Consider the following 26,065-nt stretch of genomic DNA (forward strand, 5'->3'; position numbering starts at 1 on the left):
TAGAAAGAATTGCTGATCAACAAAACTCTGCCGGTCAAAAGATTCTACTAAGCCCCTTGTGGTCACATACCTTCCAGTTTAAGAAGCTTGGGACTTTAAATCTTAATTTTTTCTTAATCTTTTCATGTTAATTTTTCTCTAAGCTTCCAATTCAAAGACTCATGGTCCTTTCCCTTGAATGATAGGAGAACTTCAACTTATGTTTTATATTTAGCAACAGGAAAATGAGAAGAGGGCTGAATGTCTCTAGCTCAGCGTTACTGTTAAAGGAAATTACTAAGTGATGAAACGAGCTCCCACTCTGTGCTGTTGCCCAGTGTGAATTATTATGCAATAGAAACAGGGACCAAAAGGAGACTACCCTGCAGCCCATGGCTTCAATATGTGCTGATCAAGGGAACCTTGCTCCTGTTCCATGGATGCTCCTTCTGACTAAAGTGTCAGAGCTGCCTCGTGGAAGTACAGCCCTCCCACAGAACACCTTGCAACAAGGAAGGTTATTCTGAAAGCAAAGGAAATAGCCAGGCTCTTGTGATGTCTCCTGAAAAAACAAAAGCAAAAACAAAACCCTCACACGAGGGTTTTGTCTAAAACGGTAGTTTTAAAAGGTGGTAATATGGTATAGAAAAAAAGAATTGGGCTTGGAAGGAGAATATCTAGGTTAAAATTCCAATCTCCACCCCCCCCCAGGTTTTCAGCAGAGGAGGGAAAGGTAGAAAGTAACACCCTTGGGTGCTAATGAGAGGATTAAGGAAGAGGAGGCATGCCAATTACAAAGCGCTGTATACTTGCAGATAATACTCAGGGTGGGGATGAATGAGAGCATTTGGTGCAGCAGGGAGCTGGAGATGGGCTAAGCAGGTGCAGGTTGACCTGTTCTTTGCTTTGTATAAACTCCTTCCTTCCTTCCTTCTTTCCTCTCTCTCTGCCTCATCCAAGAAATGATAGAAGGAGTCTTTTTTCTTTTTTACATTTATAAAACGCTTGGGATTTTAAAAAATTATTTATTTATTTGAGAAAGTAAGAGAGAGCATGGGGAGGAGGAACAGAGGGAGAAGAAGAAGCAGGCTCCCCGCAGAGCATGGAGCCCAATGCAGGGACTGAATCCCAGGACCCTGGGATCATGACCTGAGCCGAAGGCAGATGTTTAGCCGACTGAGCCACCCAGGCATCCAAAACCCTTTTGATTTTTATTTATTTTTTAAGGAATCTCTACACTCAGTTGTGTGGCTGGTACTCATGATCCTGAGATCAAGAATCGCATGCTCTATCGACGGAGCCAGCCAGGCACCCCTTGAAGGCATCTTAAATGCATACAAGGCAACAAAAGAAAACTAAAAACAAGTGAACAAGAAAATAGGACTAAAGGAAAAGAAAATAGGTGAGGCTGAATGAAGCTAGGAGTAAGGGAGAAAACCAGTGTTTTTTAGACTTTGGATGTTCTAAACCACTAAAATTTTCCAAAACACTAGGCAAGGATAGAAGGATGCCAGCATATTCTTTTTGCCAGGTAAAGGCATTCACAAACAAAAATAAAGCAAGACAACAAAGGCTCCTACCACTCTCAGCATCATTTCCTAAAAGAAAGACTCTTTTGTTAACACCTACAAAGTGGGAATAACGTGATTTCAGAGTACAAAATAGTCGAATTCAGCATTGTGAGATTATACAGTACATTGTTATTTGCATGTTTTCCTGGATGGATGAAAATACACAAGCTGGCAAAGGCTTAGAAGGGGCATCTGTGAATCAATGACTTCATATACAAAAGGACCTCGATACTCATCAAGCAATGGATCCTAAATCCTACCCATGAGTCAGTTAGTTAGTGCAAGGAGGGAGATAAATCCAGTTGCCAAAGAAAAGTTATTCCTTGTAGAACCCTAAAAGAATTGTTTTCTCCTTAAAAGGACATTGTGTTAGGTATTAAGCTATATCCTCAGACTGAATAGGGCATCTTTATAAAATACATTCCCGTGATTTGGGCAAATAGGATAATGTCAAAATGCAATTTGATAAAAGGAATTTCTTTTAGATACAGTCCAGGCAAACTGCTCTTCACGTGGGTTGACCTGATATGGAAACGGATTTGAGGGGATCCAGATCTAGAGGGCCAACCAGACTGTGTACCATTCAGACGGTTCTCCAAAATGGTACTTTTCTCAGCCCAACTTGAAACAAATACCCTGTGTGGATGAATTCTCAGTTGTTCCATGATTTTACAACCTCTTTATTGTATATCTGGAAATCAGGTCCTCTGTTGATGGTGAAACAACCATTCAGCTCACCTGAAGGGAAGAACTGAACTCTTAGGATAGTTGAGAAAATGGATGAGAGCACAAAAGGTTAAATAGGGGGAAACATGGAAAAGTTTCTGCTCTGAGGGAAGTACTATATAGACAATCAATGAATTCACATATGACATGCATTATTTATTGTTTTCATTCATTCATTCATTCATTCACTCATTCATTCATTCCTTATTTACTGAATGTCTCCTACACGCTATTCTATTGTATACACTGAAGAGACGGCAGGCAGCAGTGAGCAAAGCAGAAAAAATTCTCTGCCCTCATGGGGTTTGGTGGTGGAAGAGGGAACCATAACAAGATACACAAATGACAAGATACACAAGTAACAACCACAAAATATGTACAAGTAACATATTAGAAAGCAATACATGCTATGGAGAAATATAGATCAAGAAAAGGAGATAAGTCTTGGGGGGGTAGCAGTGGTTTCCATTTTCAAAAATTTGGAGAGAGAAGGCCTCATGGAGAAAATAATATTTTAAACAATAACTTAAGAAGGTAAATTAAGTAAAGCTAATGTGGGTATCTGAAGCAAGAGTACCCTTGGCAGAGAGGATAGTCAAAGGCCCTGGGGCAAGTGTACGCCTGGCAGGGATGAGGAAGAGGAAGGTCAGTGTGTGCAGAGTGACCCAGGGCTGGTAGCAGGCAATGAAGTGCAAAGGTAGTGGTATGGGTTGGGGAAGGGGACAGTCCCATAGGGCTTTACAAACCATTACAATGACTGACCTTTACTCTGGGATATCTGGGAAGCCTTGGAGGGCTCTAAGTAGAGTAGTGATATGGCCCAACTAATAGTTCAGCACCTTCCCTTGGCTGCTGTATTAAACACAGACTGTAGGGTGGTGAGGACAAAAGTAGGGAGACCAGTTAGCTGGCAACTGCATTTTTCTACGTGAGATTACACTTTATGCACCAACAAAGTCGTAACAGCCTTTGGGATTAAATGACGTGGGAATCTTGCAGTGTTGGAGGTTCGGTGGTTCTGCCCATTCAGGTCTTGGGTAAAATCCCCGAGATCCAGGACTCTTACAATTTATGCAGAGAAATCCCCACTGACTCTAGACAAATTCAGATGCCATAACAAAAGGTGACATGCTATCTAACACTTGCGTAGCTTGGTGCTTGGTGTCCAAACCCACAAAACCAGCTCCTGTGGCCAGTGAGAACCCCAAGTAAAGGCTGGATACTGTAGGAAGGCTGTGTAGAACCCCCAAGTAAAGGCTGGATACTGTCGGAAGGCTGTGTGGAACCCTTGCTTGTGTAGAGAGATCAACGATTTAACAAACAGGAGAAGAAGCTGAAAAGGGAAATGGAACCAGTGCCCAGAGTTTAACATGCTTTGTCCATAAAAGGCAATTCGACACTTGACAGAAGCCCTTTTGTTCGCTCTGTAAGTTCACTTCTCATTGCACAGAGATTTATGTTGTCTCCTCCGTGGTAAGCATGAGTCTCCCATGCAGTCCAATTTTTGTTTATTTAAACTGCTGAAATTCCAAGATCCATATTGGTTATCTGTTCATTTTATTTTATTGTTTACTGTAGTATGTTTTATCATTCTTGTGCCTTGGAGAAAGCAATTACAAGGTTCTTGTATTGTAGGCTAAACCATGTAATGCAATCTCTCATTTGACTTTTTTTTTTAATTTTTTATTTCTTTTCAGCGTAATAGTATTCGTTATTTTTGCACCACACCCAATGCTCCATGCAATCCGTGCCTAATACCCACCACCTGGTTCCCCCAACCTCCCACCCCCCTCTCATTTGACTTCAATCCATTTCCTTGTCAACGAGGATTTTTTTTTTTTTTTAAGATTTATTCACTTATTGTGAGAGTGCACTTGAGCACACAGGGAGCAGGGCCCAGAGAGAGGGAGAGAGAGAACCGTAAGCAGACTCCCCACTGATGTGGAGCTTGATGTGGGGCTTGATCTCAGGAAGCTGAGATCATGACCTCAGGCAAAACCAAGAGTCCACGCTTGACCAAATGAGCCATAAGCTAATAATTTAATGTGCTATTTTTAGTTACGCCTCTGGTTGGTAGGATTGGGGAATTACCCAGCGTTGCTCCTGCTTCTGCAATGCTGTCTTTTTCCATGTTTCCCATGCTGCTTCCCCATCTCGCTCACTCTCCCACTGAGCTTGTGCCTGCTTCAGGAACCTTCTCCACCTTGGGCTCCAGAAAGCCACTCCCAATCGTGGGAGCAAGCATCCCAAGTGAACCACCTTACTGTCCTAGGGTTCTATCCTGTGTAATCTTAATTTCTTGCCTGTATTGATGCCAATTTTGGAAATAGGCCCACTAGTCAAGAACACTTACCTTATTATGTATATTTAGAAATTAGGTGAAAACTTATAATAGCAATGCGTTTGGGTTCCAAATGACTATGAACATTTAAACAGCTGATAGATTTAATAATAATGAGTAGTTTAATGAAAGATCGCTTCTCTACATTAACCAAAGACTTTTCATTCTAGATCTATATATGGTTCCTTTAGCCTTTTAAAAAGTAAAGTGGCCTCTGTTTCTTCTTTTAGTCCCTGGGCTTCCCAGTTGATTTAATGGCATCAATGGCTCACAATTTTCTAGAGCTCCATGGCCATCTTAAAGTCAATATTAATGTTCCTGACCATTGACAATGAACAATTAAATATGCTGCAAAGGACTAAATTGGGCGAAAAAACCTAAGGAAGCCTCCGAAAGAATGATTCATGGCAGGATTTCAGGAGGAGCTGGGGGTGCAGAGGTTGTCCACGCAAGGAGGTGGTGGCAGCTGTTGGGAGTTTTCACTCACTGAGCCAAAAGGTCAGTAAATTCCCCATGTGGGGAAGGGCTCTATGCGCCTGGGTCACACCAGTCAAGAGAATCAAGGGTCTGAAGCAGAGTGACAGCAGGGCTTAGCCCCACTCACTACTCACTTTTGGTTTTGGTGACTTAAAGAACTATGGACAGAATACCTTCCTGGGCAGGCAAGGGGCTCTCTGTAGCCATAGCCAAGGCCCTGTTGTCCACTCCCCCCCACCCCAGGCACAGTGCTATCCTTGGACAATAAGGGCAAGGAGATACTTTCCTCTGAGAGCAATGGTACTTGGCAGATACCAGCTGGGCGGCTAGCTCTCACCTGTCCACTCTACACTGGGACAACATGGATGTCCCCTCCCAGTTGGCCGGTCTTCAACCTGCTAGCCCAGGTATCACCATCGGCTCCAAAGCCCTCTGAACTATGTCTTCCCTTTGTGCTGGACACGAGTACAAAAGAGATTGACAGCAGGCTATCCCCTACTCTCTGAGACCATGCTTTATGACAAAAAGGTTTGAAACTCTTTCTCACATCTCATAAAGAAGTTCTGTATCCAGGAAGCTAAGAGTATGATAAAATCCCTTATTATCATTCCAGGGGCACCAACTCGCCCTGGAAATTGGAAAAGTGATGCAGAAATCACCGCTTCTCACCAGGCCATGGCCCTCCTCTAACCCAGGGTGGGGTCAGGGCAAACGGTCTAGTCATTTCCCACTAGGTTGTAACTCTGAGCTGCAACTTGCTAGATTTTAGCAGCGGGAGTGGGGAGAAGGCAGTTTCCTCCCTCCACACCACAATAATATGAAAGACTCCGGGTCTTGGCCTATCTCTGCTCCCCACCCCTTTCACTTTCTACGCTGGTGACCTGATGAGCACCCATCTCGCTGCCTGTCTGTACTAAGCTTTCCTGTACTCTGATACTGGGGGGTATGGATGGAGTTGGGGTGAAGGGGATTAGTGAGAAAGAGAAAAGGGAGCGGAGTGGTGGGTGGGAGGGGGTTTGAGCAAGGATGTTCCATATTCAGTGCCCAGCCTTGGCCTGACCCCACCTCCCAGGGGCAGTAGCTGGCCGGCAGGGTTGTTAAGTTGTTCGGTCACAGTTTCAACCATCATGTGGCAGGATATTTGTGGAAGGCAGTTTGGGGGTGTCAGTGAAATGGATGACGGTGTGCCTGTCTCAACACATATCCTAACTAACTACCTCTCTAGAGGTAGCTATGTTCAGAGGGCTGCTGCAGAGAAGGAATGAGAACTGTATGGGGGAATTGGAGATAAAGATGTGAAATAAAACATGGTGTGATCCAAGAGACAACAAGATGGCTTGAACACTTTACCTGGTCTTTTAACCTAATGACGAACAATTCCCATGACCCAATAAATGTTCCAACCACTAGGGTATTTATGTCTGCATATGTTCTTCAGTTCTCTTGAAAAAAATTCAAGGTCAAGTACACAAATAACTATGCGATAACAGAATGAGCTCAGTGCTACAAGAGGGGTACACAGTGGCAGGAGAGAAAATGTGTTACTAGTGGCTTTGGTTTTTTGGGGGGTCCCAGCACCAACTAGCTTGTGGCTTCCAAGAGGCATTAACCTCTTATTTTCCTCATTAGTCAAGGAGGATTTAATCATCTCTGTACAGCAGAATGTTTGTTAGGATTAGAGACAACCTATGTCAAGTACCTACCACAGTTCCCCAAAAAGACTGGCCCCTCCCGGAAGAACGGCTATCACTTTTATAAAAAATTGTATATATTTATTTATGAGAAAGCGCATGAACAGGGTGAGGGGTGGAGGGAGAGGCAGACTCCAGCTGAGCAGGGAGCCCCATAAGGGGCTTGATCCAGAAGCTCCGAGATCATGACCTGAGCAGGAGGCAAACCCTTAACCAACTGAGCCACCCAGGAAGGCACCCAGAAGAGCTACCCCTTTTTATGAGCGTTTTAAAATCAAGCTGTGGATAAAACTTTTGTGTCCCACTGAAATATACCCTCCCTGGATGGGAGCGTCCAGAGGAATGGGATCAAGGAATCCCATAGGGTAGATCTACTGGAAAAGGAAGAGAATAGAGGTCCAGCAGCTTGCCTATCGCATGAGGTGGTGGAGTTGGGATCTGGGTTTAAGTCCAACTCTGCTGCCCAAAGTCTCAGCCACTTCCCTCAAGTCAGCTTCCAGCTCCAATGAGGGAAAAATAAATACATTAATTAATTTATTAATTTATTCCTGCTAGAGGCCACCGGGCTCCACCAGGGCTCTTTCTCCTCCCTGCTCTCTCTCCCTTTCCTGCTCACTCCTCTCTAGAGTTGGTGCTCCGTCCCCTACTTGCCTCAGATCCCCCTCGCGCTCCTGTCCCCCGGGATTGAACCTGCCCCAGTTTACTTGCTGGGCAGGAGTGCGGCGGCCCGGGAGGTTTCCCGCGCCCGGCCATCCCCTCCGCCTGCGAGCCTGCTCTCGCCGCCGGCTTCCGTCTCCCGGGTCCCTCCTTACACCCCGCGGCCGCCGGGAACTTCCCCGAACCCCACTCTAGGGTAGGCGCCGCGAAGGGAGGAGAGGTGAGGCGAGGGGGGCGTGTGAGCCGCGTGTGCGTGTGAGTGTGAATGTGTGTGCGCGCGCGCTGGACCCGCGGGAGGGAAGAGGACCCGGGTCTAGCGGCTGCGTCACACCCCCCCCCCCAGTTCAGAAATGGGGCTGACTGGGGTTTGGGGGGGCGACCCTTCAGCCTTCTCTGTTTGAGCCTCTGATTGTCCTGCCTCGCCTGCCGGCGCCCCCAGAGAATGGCCCTGCCTCAGTTCCCTCCTTGCCATTGTGTCCAACCCTGGGACGGGACGAAGGGGCGCTGCGGGCGACGGCCAGGTGGCGAGGTCGCCTTCCCGCGTTCCGTGCGGTTCTCACAACGTCCGTTCCGCGAGGTGAAAGCGAGGGTGCCGGGGAGGCGACACTACCGCGGGGGAGCGAAGAGCGGGCGGGCAGTGCCACCTGCTGAGAGCGCGGCGGGACGAGAGCGGCGGGCAGCGCCACCTGCTATAAATAGGCTGCCGAGGACACGGCGTGCGACCGCACATCCCGCCGCGAGGGCCTTCATCACGGGCGGGGCCCCGCGTCCTCGGAGCCCAGGCGGACGGCGGGCCAGGACCCTGCGCCGGGGCTGGCTGGGGCGTCGCCCGGACACCCCCTTCCCCCACCGCCCAGCCCCGCGCGCTGAGGATGGGCCGTCCCGCAGGGGAGAGGCGGGGAGAGGAGGGAGGCCGCGGCGGACCCGCACTGCAGCAGCTGTTACCCGCGTGTGACTCGCCTGTCCCGGCCGTGCCGCTCGGGCAGAGTCACAAGGCGCAGTGGGGAGGGAAAGAGCACCGCGTCCCCCTCTTAGGTCCCTGGGGACCGAGTTGGGAGATCCCGGCTTCTGCCCTCCCCTCGCCTCCCCCGCGCTCGCCCAGCCGGGGAGGAGGAAACGCGAGCCGCGCGCAGACACCTCCTCCGCCGCCGCCGCCGCAGCCCCCGCGCCGCCGTGCCTGTTGCTGCCGCGGCCGCGGGACCCGCCGTGTCCTCAGCGGGGTGAAGAAGAGGCGGGAGCCCAGCGGAGGGGATCCCTCCCGGCCCCCCGCCGCGGAAGAGCGGAGCCAGCCAGGCACGATGAGCGCCCCGCCCGCCCAGGCCGGCCCCACGCCGCCCCCGAGCACCTGCGCGCCCCGGCCGGGCCCTGGGCTCTGAGCGAGCAGCGGTGCAGGTAGGTGCTCTCTGGAGCTTCCGCGCCGGCGGCGGCATCCCGGCCGCCCCCCTCCCGGCGCCGAGCACGGCCGAGCGTTCCCGGGCCCGCGAAGCTGGAATCCGGCAGCCCAAGGGCGTTCCTGTGCTCGCCGCCCGGGGGGCTTCCGGGGTGGGTGGGTGGGGTTCATTGCCACCTCGTTGCCCCCCTACTTGAACGAAAGTGAAACCTTCGAGTTCGTGACCGCGCAGGACCTCCGACAGGCACCCTCCTCCAGCTCCCCTCACTCCTGCTCGCTGGGCATCTACCCCCTCCCGCCAAATATCTCTGGGGGCTGCTGTGTTTGTAGGGCGACCGGAATGAGGGGAAGGCGGTCAGAGGGACCCCTTGCCATCCTTTAAAAGTTCATGGTACTTTGCAGTAGTAACTTTGGCAGCTTCACCAGTGCGCACAACATTTCTTTCTATGGGCACATCCTGTACTCGTCATTTTGAAACCCTGCTTAATTGTTTCTAGCAGCTTCCTGATCCTTCTGTCGTTATGAGACCCCTCAAACTTCGCCACACACTGTTGTTTTTAAGAGACTGTTTTCCTTAAAATCCACTTAGAAGTGGCTTTACCTTGTTATTTTATTTAAATTAGATTATTCTCTGAAAGTTGCTTAAGAAGAAAAAGAAATTGAAAGTGATGATTGTTCCTCCCACCAAACAGTTTAATTTCCAGAGGGCCTTACATTAAGGGATCAGTATAGATCTCTCATTCTCCCTTCTAGGTGATTGGATGATTTCAGTTGTTAATATAATCAGACTTTGAAAGAGCATTTTTAAATGACCTGGTTTAAATGGGTCACACCCAAGACATTCAGCAGCTATCTCTACAAGTCCAAACTTTGAAACTTCTCACGCTGTACTTAAGCAGAACTACAGAGGCCTTGATCGAAACCTGTTCTTTTTGAAAGCAGAAATTCATTCTCTGCCTCGATTTGATGACATTGATAAGAGTTGGAGCATGGCCACCTCTGGGTTTGGGGGTGTGTTGGGAGCTCTGTGTGGGAGGGGTTGGAGGGGGAGACTGAATGAGGAGTTGTTGCAAGAAGCTGGGGATCCACCTTGATAAATGACTCTCCCGTGTTTCTGAACACTTCATGTTCTAGGACTGTCTTGGGTTAGGGATCTCTGAAGCAGCTAGAGCTGAGGTGGCTTCTCCTGCCTGGGGAGATGGTGTTCCTTGGGACCCTCTTCTTCCCAAGAATCATGAAAACTGTTTACAGGAATAAGAACGTTGCGTGAAAAAGTCTGTAAAAAAAAAAGGATTGTCTGCTTTTGTAAACAGGTGTTTTAGAACTGTTTGAAACGGAATGCTTATCATGGTCTTGAATCTCCCTGTGTCTTTTTTTTTTTTTTTTCCCCCCGGCCAAGTTATAGGGGAATCAGACCATGAAAAAGGGCTTTCTCCTTAGATTTGTCTGTAAGTAACACTTGACATAATGTGAGTTATTGGGCCGTGGACTCGGTTGTGAATTACAGGGTGCCATGTGAAATGTTTGGGGATACTTTCTGGAGTGAACACAAGAGGTATATCCCGAGACTATAACTGAGTTCAAGGAGATGCAAAAGGGACTAAGTGTGGTTCGAAGCAGTAAATAAAGTGATCAGGTGAAAATGAAAATAAATGTCTTTTTTTTTTTTAAAGATTTTATTTATTTATTTGACAGACAGAGATCAAAAGTAGGCAGAGAGGCAGGGGAAACAGGCTCCCTGCCGGAGAAGAGAGCCCCATGCGGGGCTCCATCCCACTGAGCCACCCAGGCGCCCTGAAAATAAATGTCTTTATGTTGATTTATCCACCATTTGCAAACCAGCAAAATAGGGGGGAAATTCATGGGTGTACTTATACATTATTAATGTCAAATTTAAGTTTTGTAAATGGGACTTCTTGCCTGAGCCGACCACTGTCTTTCCCACTAAGAGATCTGGGGATTTCCCTTTTCGCTGCAATAGCATTTCTGGTTGGGTGCTGTTCTGTCAGTGTTGGGACGACTTCTCCCCCATGCGACATTGATTGTTGTCGGAAATACATAGGGTATGAGGAGGAAGTGAGTGACTCTGGGGAAATGCAGCTTGCCTCTTCTTCCTCATTAACCAGCCGTTGACAGTCTGCGCCCTCCATTTCTGGAGAAGGCAGCCTCAAGCAGAGAGTCTGCCTCACAATCAGATAGACTCCTCTGCAGTGCGTGGATGGCGTGGGTGGCAGCTCCTGTCTGCCAGATCTTCTGGTATCTTCTGGGACAGACTACCAGTGAGCAGCAGGGAGTGGCACATACCTGTTCCCCATTGACACCCAGCGTGCCCATCACCATGGCACCCGGAGTAGGGATGCCTGCCGGAGAGGATTGTGTCTTTCTAACTTTTAATTTTATCTTGTCAGAATGGCATCTCCCGAGGCCCCTTTTTCACCCTTTAATGACATTTCTCTGAAGTTCCCCAGCCGCGGCTCCTTACGTTCCCCGGATGGCCTAAGTCAGCTCCGGTGTCGGGGTAGGTGTTGGGGTAGCTTCTTTGCCCTTTTCCCTGTCTTTTGGGGAGTCATTGAGAGAAGCAGGCTCCCTGCCAAGCAAGGAGCCCGATGTGGGACTCCTTCCCAGGACCCTGGGATCATGACCTGAGCCGAAGGCAGCGGCTTAACCAACTGAGCCACCGAGGCCTCCTGTGGGCTGTGCTTCTTAAGTCTCATGGCCATGAGGGTCCCCATACGTGGTATATTTTCCAGCCCTCATCTTTTCTTGGTCATTGAAACTTGGAGGATCACAGTCCATGGGGCAAAGTGAGTGATTCCACTCAGCAGACGGGCTGAGTATAATTTTGACATTAGATTTGGATTAATGAGACCAAGCAAAACATGGAAAAATCACCCAGCTAAATCACTAGAAAGATATTTTAGAGTTATTGCCTTCTAGAGATGTTTCTATCACAAAGAATAGAAATTTGGGCCTAGGACAAATCCTGCCTACAGCACTAACCAGAGGACCTGTACGGAAATGGGAATGATAAAATGTAAATCTCAGAGTTGTAAGAATAGAGAAGATCTTGCATGAAATGTCCAAGAAGAGGTGGTTGGTCAATAAATATTCCCCTAGCAAAGTGGTTAAGAGCAAGCACGAAGCCTGGAGGGGAAGGCCCTGGGTTCAAAACCTGGTTCTGCTGTCTGCTGCTAGGATGACCTTGGGAGAGTGACCTGTCTTCTCTGTGCCAGCGCCTCCTTCCTCATCTGATGAGGTGATGATGGCAAAAATCCGTTGGAGTCCTTATTTAGATGTGATAATAATAGTCTTTATTGGGGCACCTGGGTGGCTCAGTGGGTTAAAGCCTCTGCCTTTGGCTCAGGTCATGATCCCAGAGTCCTGGGATCGAGCCCTGCATCGGGTTCTTTGCTTAACAGGGAGCCTGCTTTGCCCTCTCTCTCTGCCTGCCTCTCTGCCTACTTGTGATCTCTGTCTGTCAAATAAATGAAATCATTAAAAAAAAAGTATTTAAAAAAAATAATAGTCTTTATTGTCCAGGGTTGTTGTAAGAGCTCAGTTAACAGTCATGCAGTGAGTGCTATTTTGTCTGTGTTCACAGTTATTATTATTACTTTCAGGAGAATAGCCAGGCAGCCATGCCAGAGGGAGGGATAGACATCCCTGAGGGCCAGCAAGCCCCCCCCCAACCCTTTTATCCTGTGCCATTAGGTAGCAGAGCATACAGGAAGTGGCCATGGCATCCTAGGGGACCAGGCTTACATTGGCCCTGATTTATGTAGGAGGGAAGTCGTTCCAAACATCATTACTCTGTGTGTCAAATTAGAGAGGTGCTTGCTGGGGCTGAAGCGTCCTGGATGACGGAGAGGTTAGATCCACAGGCTCCAGGAGCTCCGTGTGATGGCTGTGCGTGAAATAGGGTAGTGTCCGAAGCATCTTCCCAGCCTGTGGGCAATTCCTAGGTAGCAGCCCACTGCTCTGACTGGGTGAGATTCTGGGACACATAGTGTAGCCTTTCCTCCGGTGATCTTACCACAGGAGAGTAGAGTATTTAGGTGGAAGAATAATTCTGTTCAGCAGCATGTCCTTTCTATCTGGGATAAAAAGCAGAAAAATGAAGCCACTGGTTTGCAAGGGGAAGTGAATAGCTATCGGGGGAGTGTCTGCCCATCCTGGGTAGGGGGCGTCCTGGACAGTTTATCAGTCTTGGCTGGTTTCTTTCTTTCTTTTTTTTTTTTTAAGATTTTATTTATTTGTCAGAGAGAGAGAGTGAACACAGGCAGACGCAGAGAGAGAAGCAGACTCCCTGCCGAGCAAGGAGCCCGATGTGGGACTCGATCCCAGGACGCTGGGATCATGACCTGAGCCGAAGGCAGCTGCTCAACCAACTGAGCCACCCAGGCGTTCCTCTTGGCTGGTTTTAAGCTGGCTTGGAGCTAGAAGCTTCAATACCTCTTTTGTCTATCCCTCTTTTATTCTCTCCTCCCCTCCCACCAGCGCTCTGAGTAGGTGAGGGCTCCATGTGCTGAGGCTGTGGTGTTTCTTGCTAACTTCTGGAAAGTCCCCCTCCCATTCCCCACGGTTGGCTGGGGCGGCACGGAGAGGGGGCTGGGAAGAGAGGGATTTTCCTATGGCGGCTTGATAACTCCTACCATCTCTTCTCTCACTTCCCGATCAATAAACTCCATTCTTTCTTCTGGTACCTCCCCCATATTTGTATTCTTGACAGGAAGAGGGGAGCAGCTTTCTATCCCCACACAATGTCGGGGACATTTGGTATTATACATTATGAAAATTAGATTTCCCCAATTTGAGAGGTTGAAGACAACTTGAGGATGATCTTGTTCCATTCTCTTGTGAGAATGAGCTTGAGATTTGGAGAAGTGACGTGACTCACTTTCTCAGCTTCACCCTTGAAAGTGTTTTCATCAGGAAACTGAGATTCTCTGCTGCACTTGGATGGCAGTCAGGAATCGGACTGTCCTAGTTCTGTCATCCAGCTTGGACAAGGCACTAACTTCTGCAGAACCACGTTTCCTCATGGCTAATATAAGGGGAAAAAATTATTTATTTACCCGACAGAGAGAGAGAGCACAAGCTAGGGCTGCAGCAGAGGGAGAGGGAGACGCAGGCTTCCCGCGGAGCAGGGAGCCCGATGCTGGGCTGGATCCCAGAGCATGGGGATCATGACCTGAGCCGAAGATAGATCCTTAATTCCCTGAGCCAGTCAGGCATCCCTCAAGTATAAGGGAAATTTCTAAAGAGCTGAAAAGGACATTTCTGGCTTACGGATTTTATAATTCTAAGTGCATGCCTTCAGGGATGTTTGATATAGAAGGACTCACTAACAAGATGATTGCAACTGTTCTAATAAAAGCATCTTTGTGTTTGCGATGCCTGCCTTGTTTATGGACCGTGGTAGGTAGGAATTGTGTAGCATACAGATGGTCTGTGTGAGGGACAGAGCTTGTACACAGATGAATCTACCAACAAAAACAGAGTTTGAAGTTCGCTGGGAGTAACAGATCACAGTATTTCTTTCTTTCTTTCTTTCTTTTTTTTTTTTTTTAAAGATTTATTTATTTGACAGACAGAGATCACAAGCCGGCAGAGAGGCAGGCAGAGAGAGAAGGGGAAGCAAGATCCCTGCTGAGCAGACAGCCCAATGAGGGGCTGGATCCCAGGACCCTGAGACCATGACCTGAGCTGAATGCAGAGGCTTAGCCCACTGAGTCACCCAGGTGCCCCTGGATTGTAGTATTTATTACTCAATGTATGAGACCCAAGAGCTCTCTTAGAGTTGGTGGTTCTGCCTGGGAAGGATGGTCAGAGGTTGCATGCTGATCACATGGACTGAGATGGCTTTAAACATAATCTAATGGTATATTAGTATTGTTTGAATAGATCTTCTATTTGACAGAACTTTTTATTGAAAAGTAGTATAGAAGTTACTCACCTAGTCTAAGATACTTTACATCAGCAGAATCTGAATTATGGATAAATAATTATGGCTATGTTTGGGGGTAGAACTAACTTTTTCTTTAATTTTACTTATTTAAGTAATCTCTCCACCCAACGTAGGGCCTGAACTCATGACCCTGAGATCAAGGGTCACATGCTCTTCTGACAGAGCCAGCCAGACACCCCCTGGGGTAGAACTTATTATTTGAGAGTTTACCAACAGTGTTATGGACCTGTCTACTTTTTACAGAGAAATTGAGAATGTGCCACAGCTGGTTCAAAAATGAAAACTCTAAGCATTCAGATAATTTTGTCAATGACATGGCAGAACTAATTTGATGACTCTTCATTTACTAAATGTTTGAAATTATAAATGGTATAATTTTTTTTGCACTATGTATATATTGCCTTACAAGAAGACTGAAAACAATCCCATATGTTGTTGCCACCATGTTAATAATTGCCCCATCTACACTAATTGGTAGGTCTCAGGTCTCCCCTTTGTAATAATTCTAGTCCTTCTTGAGGCATGTCTTGGGATTAGCGGCTGTCAACGGTTAGGACTTGAAGCAGATTCAGTTACAGGAGTGGAAGCTGAGCAAGATATTTAATGCCACTCTCACCAGGTGAGAGAGAGAAAAAAGAAGAGAGAGAGACCATTATTTATGGGGTTATGTGAACTTCAAGTCTGTTTTTATCATCAAGAGAGGTTGTCCCTTAAAGGAGAACAGACAGGGAATACGTTTCCACGAACTCTGTTGGAGCTCGAAAGTGTGAGCTTATTTCTGAATTTTTGAACATTTAAAATTAAAAAGTAGCTCTGAACTGTGTTCACATCCTATTATAAAAATATACTCTTATCATTTATGCATCTATATCACATAGAAAAATATGGAGTTAAAGGAATAGACTTCAGTTCTATTTCAGAAAATATTTAGAATGCAAATATTGAATATATTCCCGGTTCATACACAGCCGTCTTGCCTCTTGTTTCCTCACATGATGGAAGGGGGAGAGGGAGCACCCCAGGTCTCCTTTGAGGGCGCTAATCCCATTCATAAGGGCTTTAGTCTCATGACCCAGTCACCTCCCAAAGGCCCAACCTGCAAACACTATCACATTGGGGATTAGGAGTTGACCCTTCAGTCTGTAGCAGTGACTCCTTGGCCTTGGCCTTGGCCAGTAAAATAGTGATGCTATTTATAGAGACAGAGTTCATGGGCAGCAAGAGAAGTTCTGGGAACTGGGGAGATGAGACTGAGTTAGTTTTAAAATAACTAAATTGGGTGGTTCAGTGGGTTAAGCCTCCGACTCTTGATTCCAGCTCCGGTCATGATCTGGGGGTTGTGGGATCGAGCCCTGCATGGGGCTGCTGGCCCAGTGGGGCGTCTGCTTCTCTCTCTCTCTCCCTGAGCCCCTCCCCCTGCTTGCATGCAGACACGCACTCTCTCTAAAATAAATAAATAAATCTTTAAAAATGACTGATTGAAGCCGAGGTGCCTCTCGGCTATCCAGATAGAAATACCGAATGGTCTGCCCTGATCTGGATCTCAGCAAAGAGGTTCAAGGGGAGACATTCACGAGGGAATCATCAGGGTCTGTGTGGCAGATGCCATCCTTGTGCAGCCCTCAGGAGGATGGGTCGAGAATCAGGAGCCGACTCTCCCACGCCCACCTGTGACGAGCAACTGAAGCTCTCCAGGCCTCTGTGACCCAGGTCCCCATGATGGCAATGCTAGTAGTCTGTAACCGGTTGGAGATGAAGGTGGAATGAGGTCACACTTGCGGTGTGCCCGGAGTGCACAAGTCAGCGGCTAGCAGCAGCAGGAATGCCTGAATGTGGTTATGGACATGCAAGCCATTCGGTGAGACTCTCCAAAGAAAGCCAGTGGAATGAAGACAAGGGATGGAATGAAACAGGGGCCAAAAGCCATCAAAGAACCCGAAAGAAGCAACCAAGGAGGTAGGAGGAGACGCAGAAGGGTTTCAGGCAGGAAGGAGGGGTCACCCTTGAGAAATTCATCAGAAAGGACAAGGCAGTTAAGGACCGAAAAGCCCCCCTTGGGTCTCACAGCCCGAAGATGCGGATGACCTTAATGGGAGCAGGTTCAGTGCATAGGCCGTGCATCTGGTCACAGTCGAGATTGTCCGTGGGCACTGGGTAGTGAGCCAGTAAGCGCGGAAGGGAGACTTGGGGCTCAGGAGGGTTGAGATCAGAGGAAAATGTCTTTTTTTTTCCTCAGATGGGAGAGACTTCATTCCTTAGTTTACAATATTATTGAGCCTCTACTGTGAGTCAGACCCTGGCAGGCGCTGGGGACACAATGTTGAGTCAGACAGATGCAGTGGGTAGGTGCTCAGGGCGGGAAGGATGAGCCAATGAGGAAGGACGAGGTGTGAGACGCTGTAGACAAGTCAGTTCTGCCCAGAAGGCTTTTGTGTCCAGTGGAACAGGAAGTCATTAGGCAATCACCATCAGAGGTGGTTGTTGAAAATCACCTATGAGGGGGCAGGTAAGAGAGTTTGGGGCCACCGGAAACAGCATTTTCTACTGATGAGTGGCAGTGTGGGCACAATGGCTGATAATACATGAGTTACATGAAACTGTATTTATGGCGATCTTTGGGACATAACTGGCACCAATTACATGTTAATGAAATTTGAATTCCTGTTCAGCACCTCTGGACTAAGTCAGGGAGAGGCTTTTAAAACTTAAGTAGCTTCATAATTGAAAAAGGTCAGTTGTTGAAAACTGGTCTGGTTCAGTGGACTCTGATAATGGATAGATAGCACTATTTTTTTCTCTCAAGGTTACTTGTTGGGGGGAGAATCACCACAACTGAATTTTATTATCTTGGAAAAAAGAAAGTCCTTGAGGGATACCTGGCAGGCTCAGTCCACAGAGTGTGCAACTCTTGATCACAGGGTCATGAGTTCGAGCCCCACACTGGGTGTAGAGATTATTTAAAAAAAAAAATTCCTTGAAATATGTGTAAATACAACAGGGTTTAAAGGGATCTGAGCAGGACAATATTGTTTTCTGTCCTGCTTGATTTTGCCGGATCAACGAGGCGTACAGACGTTTCACAGGAGTTTCCCAGTGGGATCTTTGTAACCTGTAGTGAGCGCGACAGTTACAGCATTCATATAAAGAAGCACAATTTCAAGAAGGCTCTTTCTAGGCCAAGCACCTTGTTTGAACTAAGATCCATTTGTTTCCCCATGTTTGGGTTTCAGGCTTTTTAGTTCTTCAGGAATAATAACTCTTCGAAAGTAGCTATTGCTGTGATTTCATTAAATTCTAATGCCTTTGTTTTTCTCCCACAGGATTCTGCCCCAGAAGCACATAAAATAGATTGCTCGTTCTCAAACAGAAAACAGTGGCAACGTTTTGCTGAGTTTCCAGATCTTTCCCAAGATGGAGCCAATCACATTCACAGCGAGGAAGCATCCGTTTCCTAACGAACCCTCGGTGGACTTCAGCCTGCAGCTGGTGGGCTCCTTGCCTGTACATTCTCTCACCACCATGCCGATGCTGCCCTGGGTAGTGGCGGAGGTTCGGAGGCTCAGTGGCCAGTCCTCCAAAAAGGAGCCCGGTGCCAGGCAAGTCCGGCTTTGTGTTTCCCCCTCTGGACTGAGGTGTGAACCCGAGCCGGGGAAAAGCCAACAGTGGGATCCGCTGATCTGTTCCAGCATCTTCGAGTGTAAGCCCCAGCACGTTCACAAACTGATCCACAACAGTCATGATCCAAGTTACTTTGCTTGTCTGATTAAGGACCATACAGCCAGCCAGCAGAGTATCTGCTACGTGTTCAAAGCTGATGATCAAACAAAAGTAAGTGGAAGTGGGGACGAGAACGATGGAGGTAGAGCCGGATGGCTTTCCTTGTGTGGGGGTCGGGACGTCGACTTTGCAGATCCTGGAATGAATAAGATGACGATGTGGTCATACATAGATTATTTTACTGGGATTTTGGTTTATGAGGTCGTTTTTCTTTCTGTAGTTTTGAAGAACATTTGATAATAGCTGTTGGGAATTCTAAGTTTATGAGTTCAAAAATTCAACAGAGATATTTGCCTCAGCTTACAAACAAAAGCTGAACTGTGAGGGTTCAGATCATTTAGGGTATGTGTTCTAAAGCAGTGCTTTTCCCGCAGAAAGGTGCACATGAATAAGCTGGAAATCATATGAAAATATAGATGTGGGTCCAGGAGGTCTGGGATGACCCTAAGACTGCATTTCTAACAAGATACCGGGGAGGCGCTGATGCTGCTTCTTTGCAGATTGTGATTTGGGTAGCAGAGTGCTACCTAGATCAGTGAGCTCCGTATCTTTGGCCCTAGTAAAAAAAAATATGTATGTATTTAGAAGCTATATCCGAATACTGTTAGCCAATTTCCTGAGGTATCATGGTCAGTTGGGCAAAGACTGTTGATAACAACAACGGGTTCGAAACCAAGGTTTGATACATGAAGGTTTTGTGTGTGTGTGGACGCCAACTTTATGTCGGATCTGATTAATTTGTTATCGTTATAGCTCATGATGTGGCTGGGAAGCGTATCATATGGGAAACAGGAAAGGTATCATCGGCTCTATGACTTTCCTGGGTATTGGTGCTTGCGTTGTTGTTACCTTGTTTTGCAGTTTGGTGCAGAACTCGTTGAAAGCTGCTTGTCCATTTTGTGAGGCTCGGTTTAGATAAAATTGAAAACGTAATCCGCATGGCTATAATCTCCGTTGGGCCCATATAAACTGCCCTTTGATAGAGCCTCCTCTGCTGACCAACCCCATGAGCTGAGGAATGCCCCTGCCAGGCCTAGTATCCCTCTGTGGCTGTCCGCCAGGCACATGGAGTGAGGCGACCAGTGTCAATCATGTGGTAAATGTCAGTAAATAGAAATAGAAAGGCTAATGTTTTTCAGCCTGTACCCCACTGTTTTGCTGTGTTTTGGTTTTGGTTTTTTGTTTGTTTGTTTGTTGTGCCTGCCCTCCAGGGTGCAAGAACTTTATTGGGAAATTCATGTTCTTGGTGACCAAGTAGACTCTTAGAGATTCGCTTTTAAGCAAAAGTGGCTCTTTAATTCCTTCCTTCAGTGAGTACTGCTCCAGGTCTCAAGCAAGGGGGTCTCAGTACAGGCTAGAAGAAAGGCAGAAGCAACCATAGGTCAGTATCACATGGTCCATGTCCAGGTCATGACCAGAAGACAGAGAGTGAGCCAAACACACTGGCTGTATGGAGGGTTTTCTTCAATAAAGGCTAATTTGAAGCTTACAACCACTATTTTACCCACAGAATTCAATATCTCCTTAGTCGTAGATCATTTAATGTTGTCGTCCATGCACCTCAAATAGACGGGACAGCACCCCAGTACAGAGGTTCTGAAGGCCCAGATTCCAGTCCAGTCTGCCACTTATAAACTCGTCACCTCAGGCAACTCTGAGCCCTAATGTTTCATTTGTAAAATGGGGATAATTATCGTGTCTATCTCAATGTTGCCAGGGGGACCAAATGAGCTAGAACAGCACCTTAGTAAGTAGTTAATGGCCATAAAAATTTTTCATTAAAGAGAGTTTTACTGAAAGCAGGTTATATGCTAATTTCACTTCATCTCTAAGGTAACAGGAAAAAGGAAGCTAAGATGAGTGTCTTCAGCTCCCAAGATCCTGGTCATCCTTCAGCAACATTTTTTTCAGAAACTAGATACTTAAAAAAGTGCATAAATAAACTTAACGGTTCTTATTATTTGGGCAAATTCCAGAATGTAAATGAAAGGACGGAACAGCCTGTATTCCAGGCTCCCCCGATTTATATAAGGACTGAATTTCCTTGGGGAGAGTCTTCATGTGAAATGCTTGTCCAGCACTTTCGACTTTTGACTCTTTCCCAGAATTTTTTACAGCCATCTGAGAACAGGCTCCTGGCTGGTCATTCAGACACCTGACAGGAAGAAGAGATTTATAACTGAATTCTGTAACTGGAGCTCCCTGTCCTGCTGAAAGTAGACAACTGGCCTTACTCTGCATTCTGAAAAGCCATGGGAGAAGTAGGAATTAGGTCTGGAGTTATTTTTGGCTGGCATACAGTTTTTCCAAACACAGATTGCCAGGGCTCGGCGTAATACATTGCTGTCAGCCTGCTCCTCGTGTAAGAGAGTCATTTGTAGCACAGTTACCTCAATCAGAGATTTGGGTTGTTGGAGAATGAATGGTACACCAAATTGGGCCCGATTCTCCATCAGGCGTGACAGCTTTGATGTTCTCGGGACGTCCCTGGCACCGCATCTCATGTGAGAGGATCATCTGCTGACAGAGCACGTTAACCTCTGTCATCATTTCTCGGGATTATTGGAAACATTCGCTCAGTTGAATCATTCTCTAGATTAAGGCCTCTCTTGAATACATGAGGTCGCTTTCAGCCCTTCTTGCCAGAGGAGATGTATATGCATTTACTGCCAGGCTTACGAACATGGAACTACTACTTAAGAGGAAACCCTCCGATAACATGTAAACTGACTTGCTGAAGAACGTCTAGGGAGAAGAGGCATATAAAGGAATAATTTTTAGAGCGTAAGATGAGACTGTGTTTCCCATCGTGTGTTGCATGGAATACACTCTAGGTGTTCCACAGAGAAAAGCTTCCACAGTCGAAAAGTAATCTCTACCTTTTTTGACGCGAGGGCCCCTCTTCAGTCTTAAAAATTATAGAGGATCCTGAAGAGCATGCATGTGGGTTATATTTATTAATAATCACTGCATCAGAAAGTAAAACAAATTGTGAAGGAACTAATTTCTTAATTTGTTAAAAAAAAAAAAAAAGAATATGCCCCTTATATGTTAGCATCAACAGTATTTTTCTGGGGGCGCCTGGGTGGCTCAGTGGGTTAAGCCTCTGCCTTCGGCTCAGGTCATGATCTCGGGGTCCTCGGATGGAGCCCCGCATCGGGCACTCTGCTCAGCGGGGAGCCTGCTTTCCCCTCTTTCTCTGGTGCCCCTTGTGATCTCTCTCTCTGTCAAATAAATAAATAAAATCTTTAAAAAAAGAATATTTTGTGAAAAATAGCTATATATTTTTCCAAAAATATTTAATGATAAGAGTGACATAGTTTTACTTCTTGGTTTGTTTGTTTGTTTCACATCTCTTATTTGGATTAATAGACAACAGCCAGATTCTCAGCTGCCTCTCCATTCATTCTGTTGTGATATGTTGCTTCGGTTGAGTGTATGAAGAAAACTTGTCCTCATGCAGATATGTGGTCGGAAAATGGAGAAACACTGTATAGCCTTTTTAGAAAATTGTGGGTATTTTTCTTTATACTATACCAAAACTTGACAAGTGGGTGTTGCTTAAAGGCTTGTTGCAATATGAAATCTGAAACTGTATCAAAGCACTCTCACACTTTGTTATATTAAAACCTATTGGTTTATTGTACATTTTAATGACTCTTTTAAGGACTTATGACTGTGTAACATCATGCATTGGTTATCTGGAAGATATTGGTTCACACAGCTACATAGTTCACACAGAGAACCACGGTTTTAGAGAAGCTGTCTTCTATTTCATGCTTGAGTTGGACACTCATCCTTGAAATCCCCAAATTTATTGGGCCAAAGATTACATTTTTCTCATAACATCCAAGAACATCCCTCAGGACACATCCGAACTCAGTGGGATAAGGTTCTGGGTTGAATTGTCATTTTGAGTTGGATCCATGGTAGGAAGTGAAGACATCCATTCTGGAAAACAGATGGTTGCGTTGAGTGACCCTGACTAGACCTTTCCCCCTCACATCACAAAGAAACCAGGAGTTCTGCCCAGACTCAGCCCTTGAAAATGAGTCTAGATCTTTCTTCCTCCAGTTCTTCAACTTTGTCTCTTCTATGAAAATCTGTACTCAGAAGAACGCCAGATATTTCACTCACTTGAGTTTTACTTGAGATCATTTGTAAGAATATTTCTGTTTCTATCCTTTTCTTTATTCACGGAGGGAAAAACTGCTTCCTTGAAAGGGAGTTTCCATCACTGAGTTGCAGTCGGTGTAAGTTCTGGGGCTTCTGACATTGTCTGTTGCTGTTTTGTGTCAATAGGAAGAAAGAATGGATTTTGAGAGGGGAGTGTCAGCATTATTGAGATGGTAATACATGGAGAAGTGTAGATTGGTGAGCAGGTAAGGGAGGGGACAGTGTAGGACCCAGGGTAAGTCAGATTGGGTACATGAGAGCAGTTTTACTAAGTGATCTACCTTTTCTACTTGGAATATGTCTTCGCTTTTCAAACACTGTTTTTGACTCTCTTCAGATTCTGATCTTCCGGATGCTGTGTCCAGCCTGGGCACAGCATGGGTGTTTCATAATTGTGATGGGACAGATGTCATTAATGTAAGGGTGCTCAAGGGCTTTCCTCTTCTCCATCAGAGAATCTGGTATTTGCTAGAATCTTTTTTTTTTAATATTGTGAAATTTCTATTTATATTTTCTAAATTTAAATGTTGTACTTAAAAATGTTTTAAATTTTAAAGGTTTATATTGTCTAAGCTTGAAAGTCAAAAATCAGAGTATTCGAAGATTTGTAAGTGAATTAATACTGACCATGGCTGACAGAAAAACACTATTCTGTTGCCCATGTAACCAAAGGGACCAGAAAAGATTTTGAGGTAAACCTAGAGGACAACATGAGTTTAAGGCAACAGCACATTCATGAGAAAAACTTTTCTTTAACAGCCGAGGACATGATAAAGTCAACATAAAAAACAACCAGTTATGCTGAAAAGATATAAAACCTCTGATAATGGACACTCTCTATAGAAGAGAATGACTTTTTACTATCTTTTGTTAAGACTCAAGACAAATTCAACATTTTAACTGAGAAAAAGCATTAATATAATACTTAGATGAATATAATAATTCACAGTAAACATTTTAAACTCCTTTCTTAAAAAGATAGTTATATTTGTCATTTTTTTAAAAAGATTTTATTTATTTATTAGACAGACAGAGATCACAAGTAGGCAGAGAGGCAGGCAGAAAGAGAGGAAGAGCAGAGAGCCTGGTGTGGGGCTCCATCCCAGGACCTGAGCTGAAGGCAGAGGCTTTAACCCACTGAGCTACCCAGGCGCCCCATACTTGTCATTACTGTTCCTGGTATAATTTCACCCATCCGTATTGATGATAATTTTTCCCCAAAGTAATAACTTCTATTCGTAGAAAAAAACTGAGAGGCAAAAAAGTAAAAACTGTCATATATAAGTGTGCCAACAGACTAGCAAAGCTTGTAAGGACACATAACGCATCTTTTTTGGTTGTTTTTTTAGCTTTTTAAAATTTCTTTTTTAAAATTTAAATCCAATTAATTAGCATATCATGTATCATTGGTTACAGAAGTAGAGCTCAGTGATTCATCAGTCTTCTCTCATAATACCTAGTGCTCATTGCATCACGTGCCCTCCTCAATGTCCAGCTTGCTAGCCTTATTCTTCACTCTTCCAAAGAGGAAGTGTCATTTCTTACTGGGAGAGAGGCTAAGTTGATCTCCATAATAAAGTGCTAAGCCCTTCCCAGGATGAGGAGGAGGAGGGGGAAAGTGTGGTAAAGGAGCTTGGGGTCAGGGGTAGAGTAACTGCAGGAACTTGTAGTGGAAGTAGACTTCTAGAAAAACGTCTGCGTATAGATGAGGACTTTATTAAATGCTGCTAAGGAAGATGTATTTGAGAGGCCGTCAGTGTCCTTGGAGGGAATGGGTTTCCTTATCCATGATTTTTGGCATCTAAACTGCATTTCTTGAATGTGACACATACATGAAACTGAACCCCAGGAGCTCCCCTACCCCGAAATTTAAGAGTACTTAACTATTTATACATTTAAGTTCAGAGCAATAAGTATTTCCCTCTACGATTTCCAGTGAAGAACCAGTGTATTCACTGAGGATGTGGGTTTTCTCAGTAACCCCCTGGGTTTTCGAGCTCCCTCATCCAGGCTTTCTGGATTAGGTTACTTTACATATTCAATGAAGATGTGGTCTTATTTTCTTTTCTCGTGATTAGCAGGACTAAGACTTCAAATCCCTATCTAAAAAGCTAGAGTTTGCTTTGGCTGAGTTTAATGATTTAATTTAAATGTTTTTTGGAGTTTGATTTAAAAAAATTTTTTTTAAAGATTTTCTTTATTTATTTGACAGAGAAAGAGAGAGAGAGAGATCACAAGTAGGCAGAGAGGCAGGCAGAGGGGGGGGGGTAAGCAGAGAGCCCGATGCAGGGCTCAATCCCAGGACCCTGAGATCATGACCTGAGCAGAAGGCAGAGGCTTAACCCACTGAGTCACCCAGGCACCCACGGAATTTGATTTTTGATTGCAGCTTTGTTTTGGTTGCATTTTACCCACTACCGATTTGTCTTCCTAACCCCCCATCAGCATAGGGTTTTACGTTTAGTCCCAACTGTGTACTGCTTATTTCAGGATTTTCGGTAGAGTCTGGCTCCCATCGCGTCTCTAGCTTGGCTGGTGCATTTGCCGGCTCATTACTTTCTTTCTTTGCTAGAGCGAAGATGGAAATTACAACATTGAGCTGGAGCGTTTTGTTCCTGAGGGTGATGATTCTGAGGAATATAGGATTACTCTTCAGATGTTCTCATCAGGCGCACTTCTGCATTTGGCTTTCATAATTTCTAAACTTCAGACGTTAGTCTCTTTTTGTTCCTCAAGGGATGGTTCTGAAAAGGTTTTGTTGTATATATTGTGGAGGGCTTTTGATCTGTGTTCCATTCCTGCCCCGTCTCTTTGATCCCTTCTGGTTTATTATGTAAGGTTTCATTCAGGGTCCCACTCGGCAGCAGTGACTCAGTGCATGGTTGCCGGGAACAGCATATCCGTGTCAGCTAATCAACACTTGACCGTCTGTCCCGCTAGACAGAAGTCAGTTGCTGGGTGCAAAGGTTGGCTGGGATTCTTTCTCATCTATAAAAAGAATGTCCCGGACTGCATGAACTCTGAAGTATTCGTTGGAGGGTTTGGGTTAGGGACACGGGATTGATTGCATAATTTATTTTTGACTTTGAAAAATGAGTCTGAGGGCTTCAGGAAGCACCCACCTTGTGAGAGACCCTTCATTTTTTAAAAGACCTTGTTTTTCAATACATACCACTTTGGACAGCTTTGCATTTTTCAAGCCAATGTAATTATTTTTTAATAGAAGTTTGTTCCTAAGAATAGAGTTTACAAGTACGTTGAGCCCAAAGTTGACTTGTATCTTAAAAGGATTTATTTATAGCCTAGACCTTT

The 26,065-nt window shown here is 45.7% G+C and overlaps 1 protein-coding gene across 4 annotated transcripts in view; it reads left to right on the plus strand.

Moving 5' to 3' along the window:
* The first annotated feature begins 8,604 nt into the window (after positions 1–8,604).
* The window catches only part of TBC1D1 (TBC1 domain family member 1), a 227,279-nt gene continuing 209,818 nt past the window's right edge, over positions 8,605–26,065 (plus strand). Inside the window, exons 1-2 of one of the 4 annotated variants that reach the window (XM_004763984.3) lie at positions 8,605–8,834; positions 18,121–18,628. In XM_004763984.3, coding sequence (XP_004764041.1) covers positions 18,212–18,628 — 417 coding nt within the window. In that variant the 5' untranslated portion in view covers positions 8,605–8,834; positions 18,121–18,211. The remainder of the gene's footprint in view (positions 8,835–18,120; positions 18,629–26,065) is intronic. The other 3 variants (XM_004763982.2, XM_045076409.1, XM_004763983.2) reach the window with 3 other exon arrangements.

This window comes from Mustela putorius, unplaced genomic scaffold (assembly GCF_011764305.1).
Source record: "Mustela putorius furo isolate JIRA1106 unplaced genomic scaffold, ASM1176430v1.1 tig00000083_pilon_pilon_pilon, whole genome shotgun sequence".
NCBI classification, from domain to species: domain Eukaryota; kingdom Metazoa; phylum Chordata; class Mammalia; order Carnivora; family Mustelidae; genus Mustela; species Mustela putorius.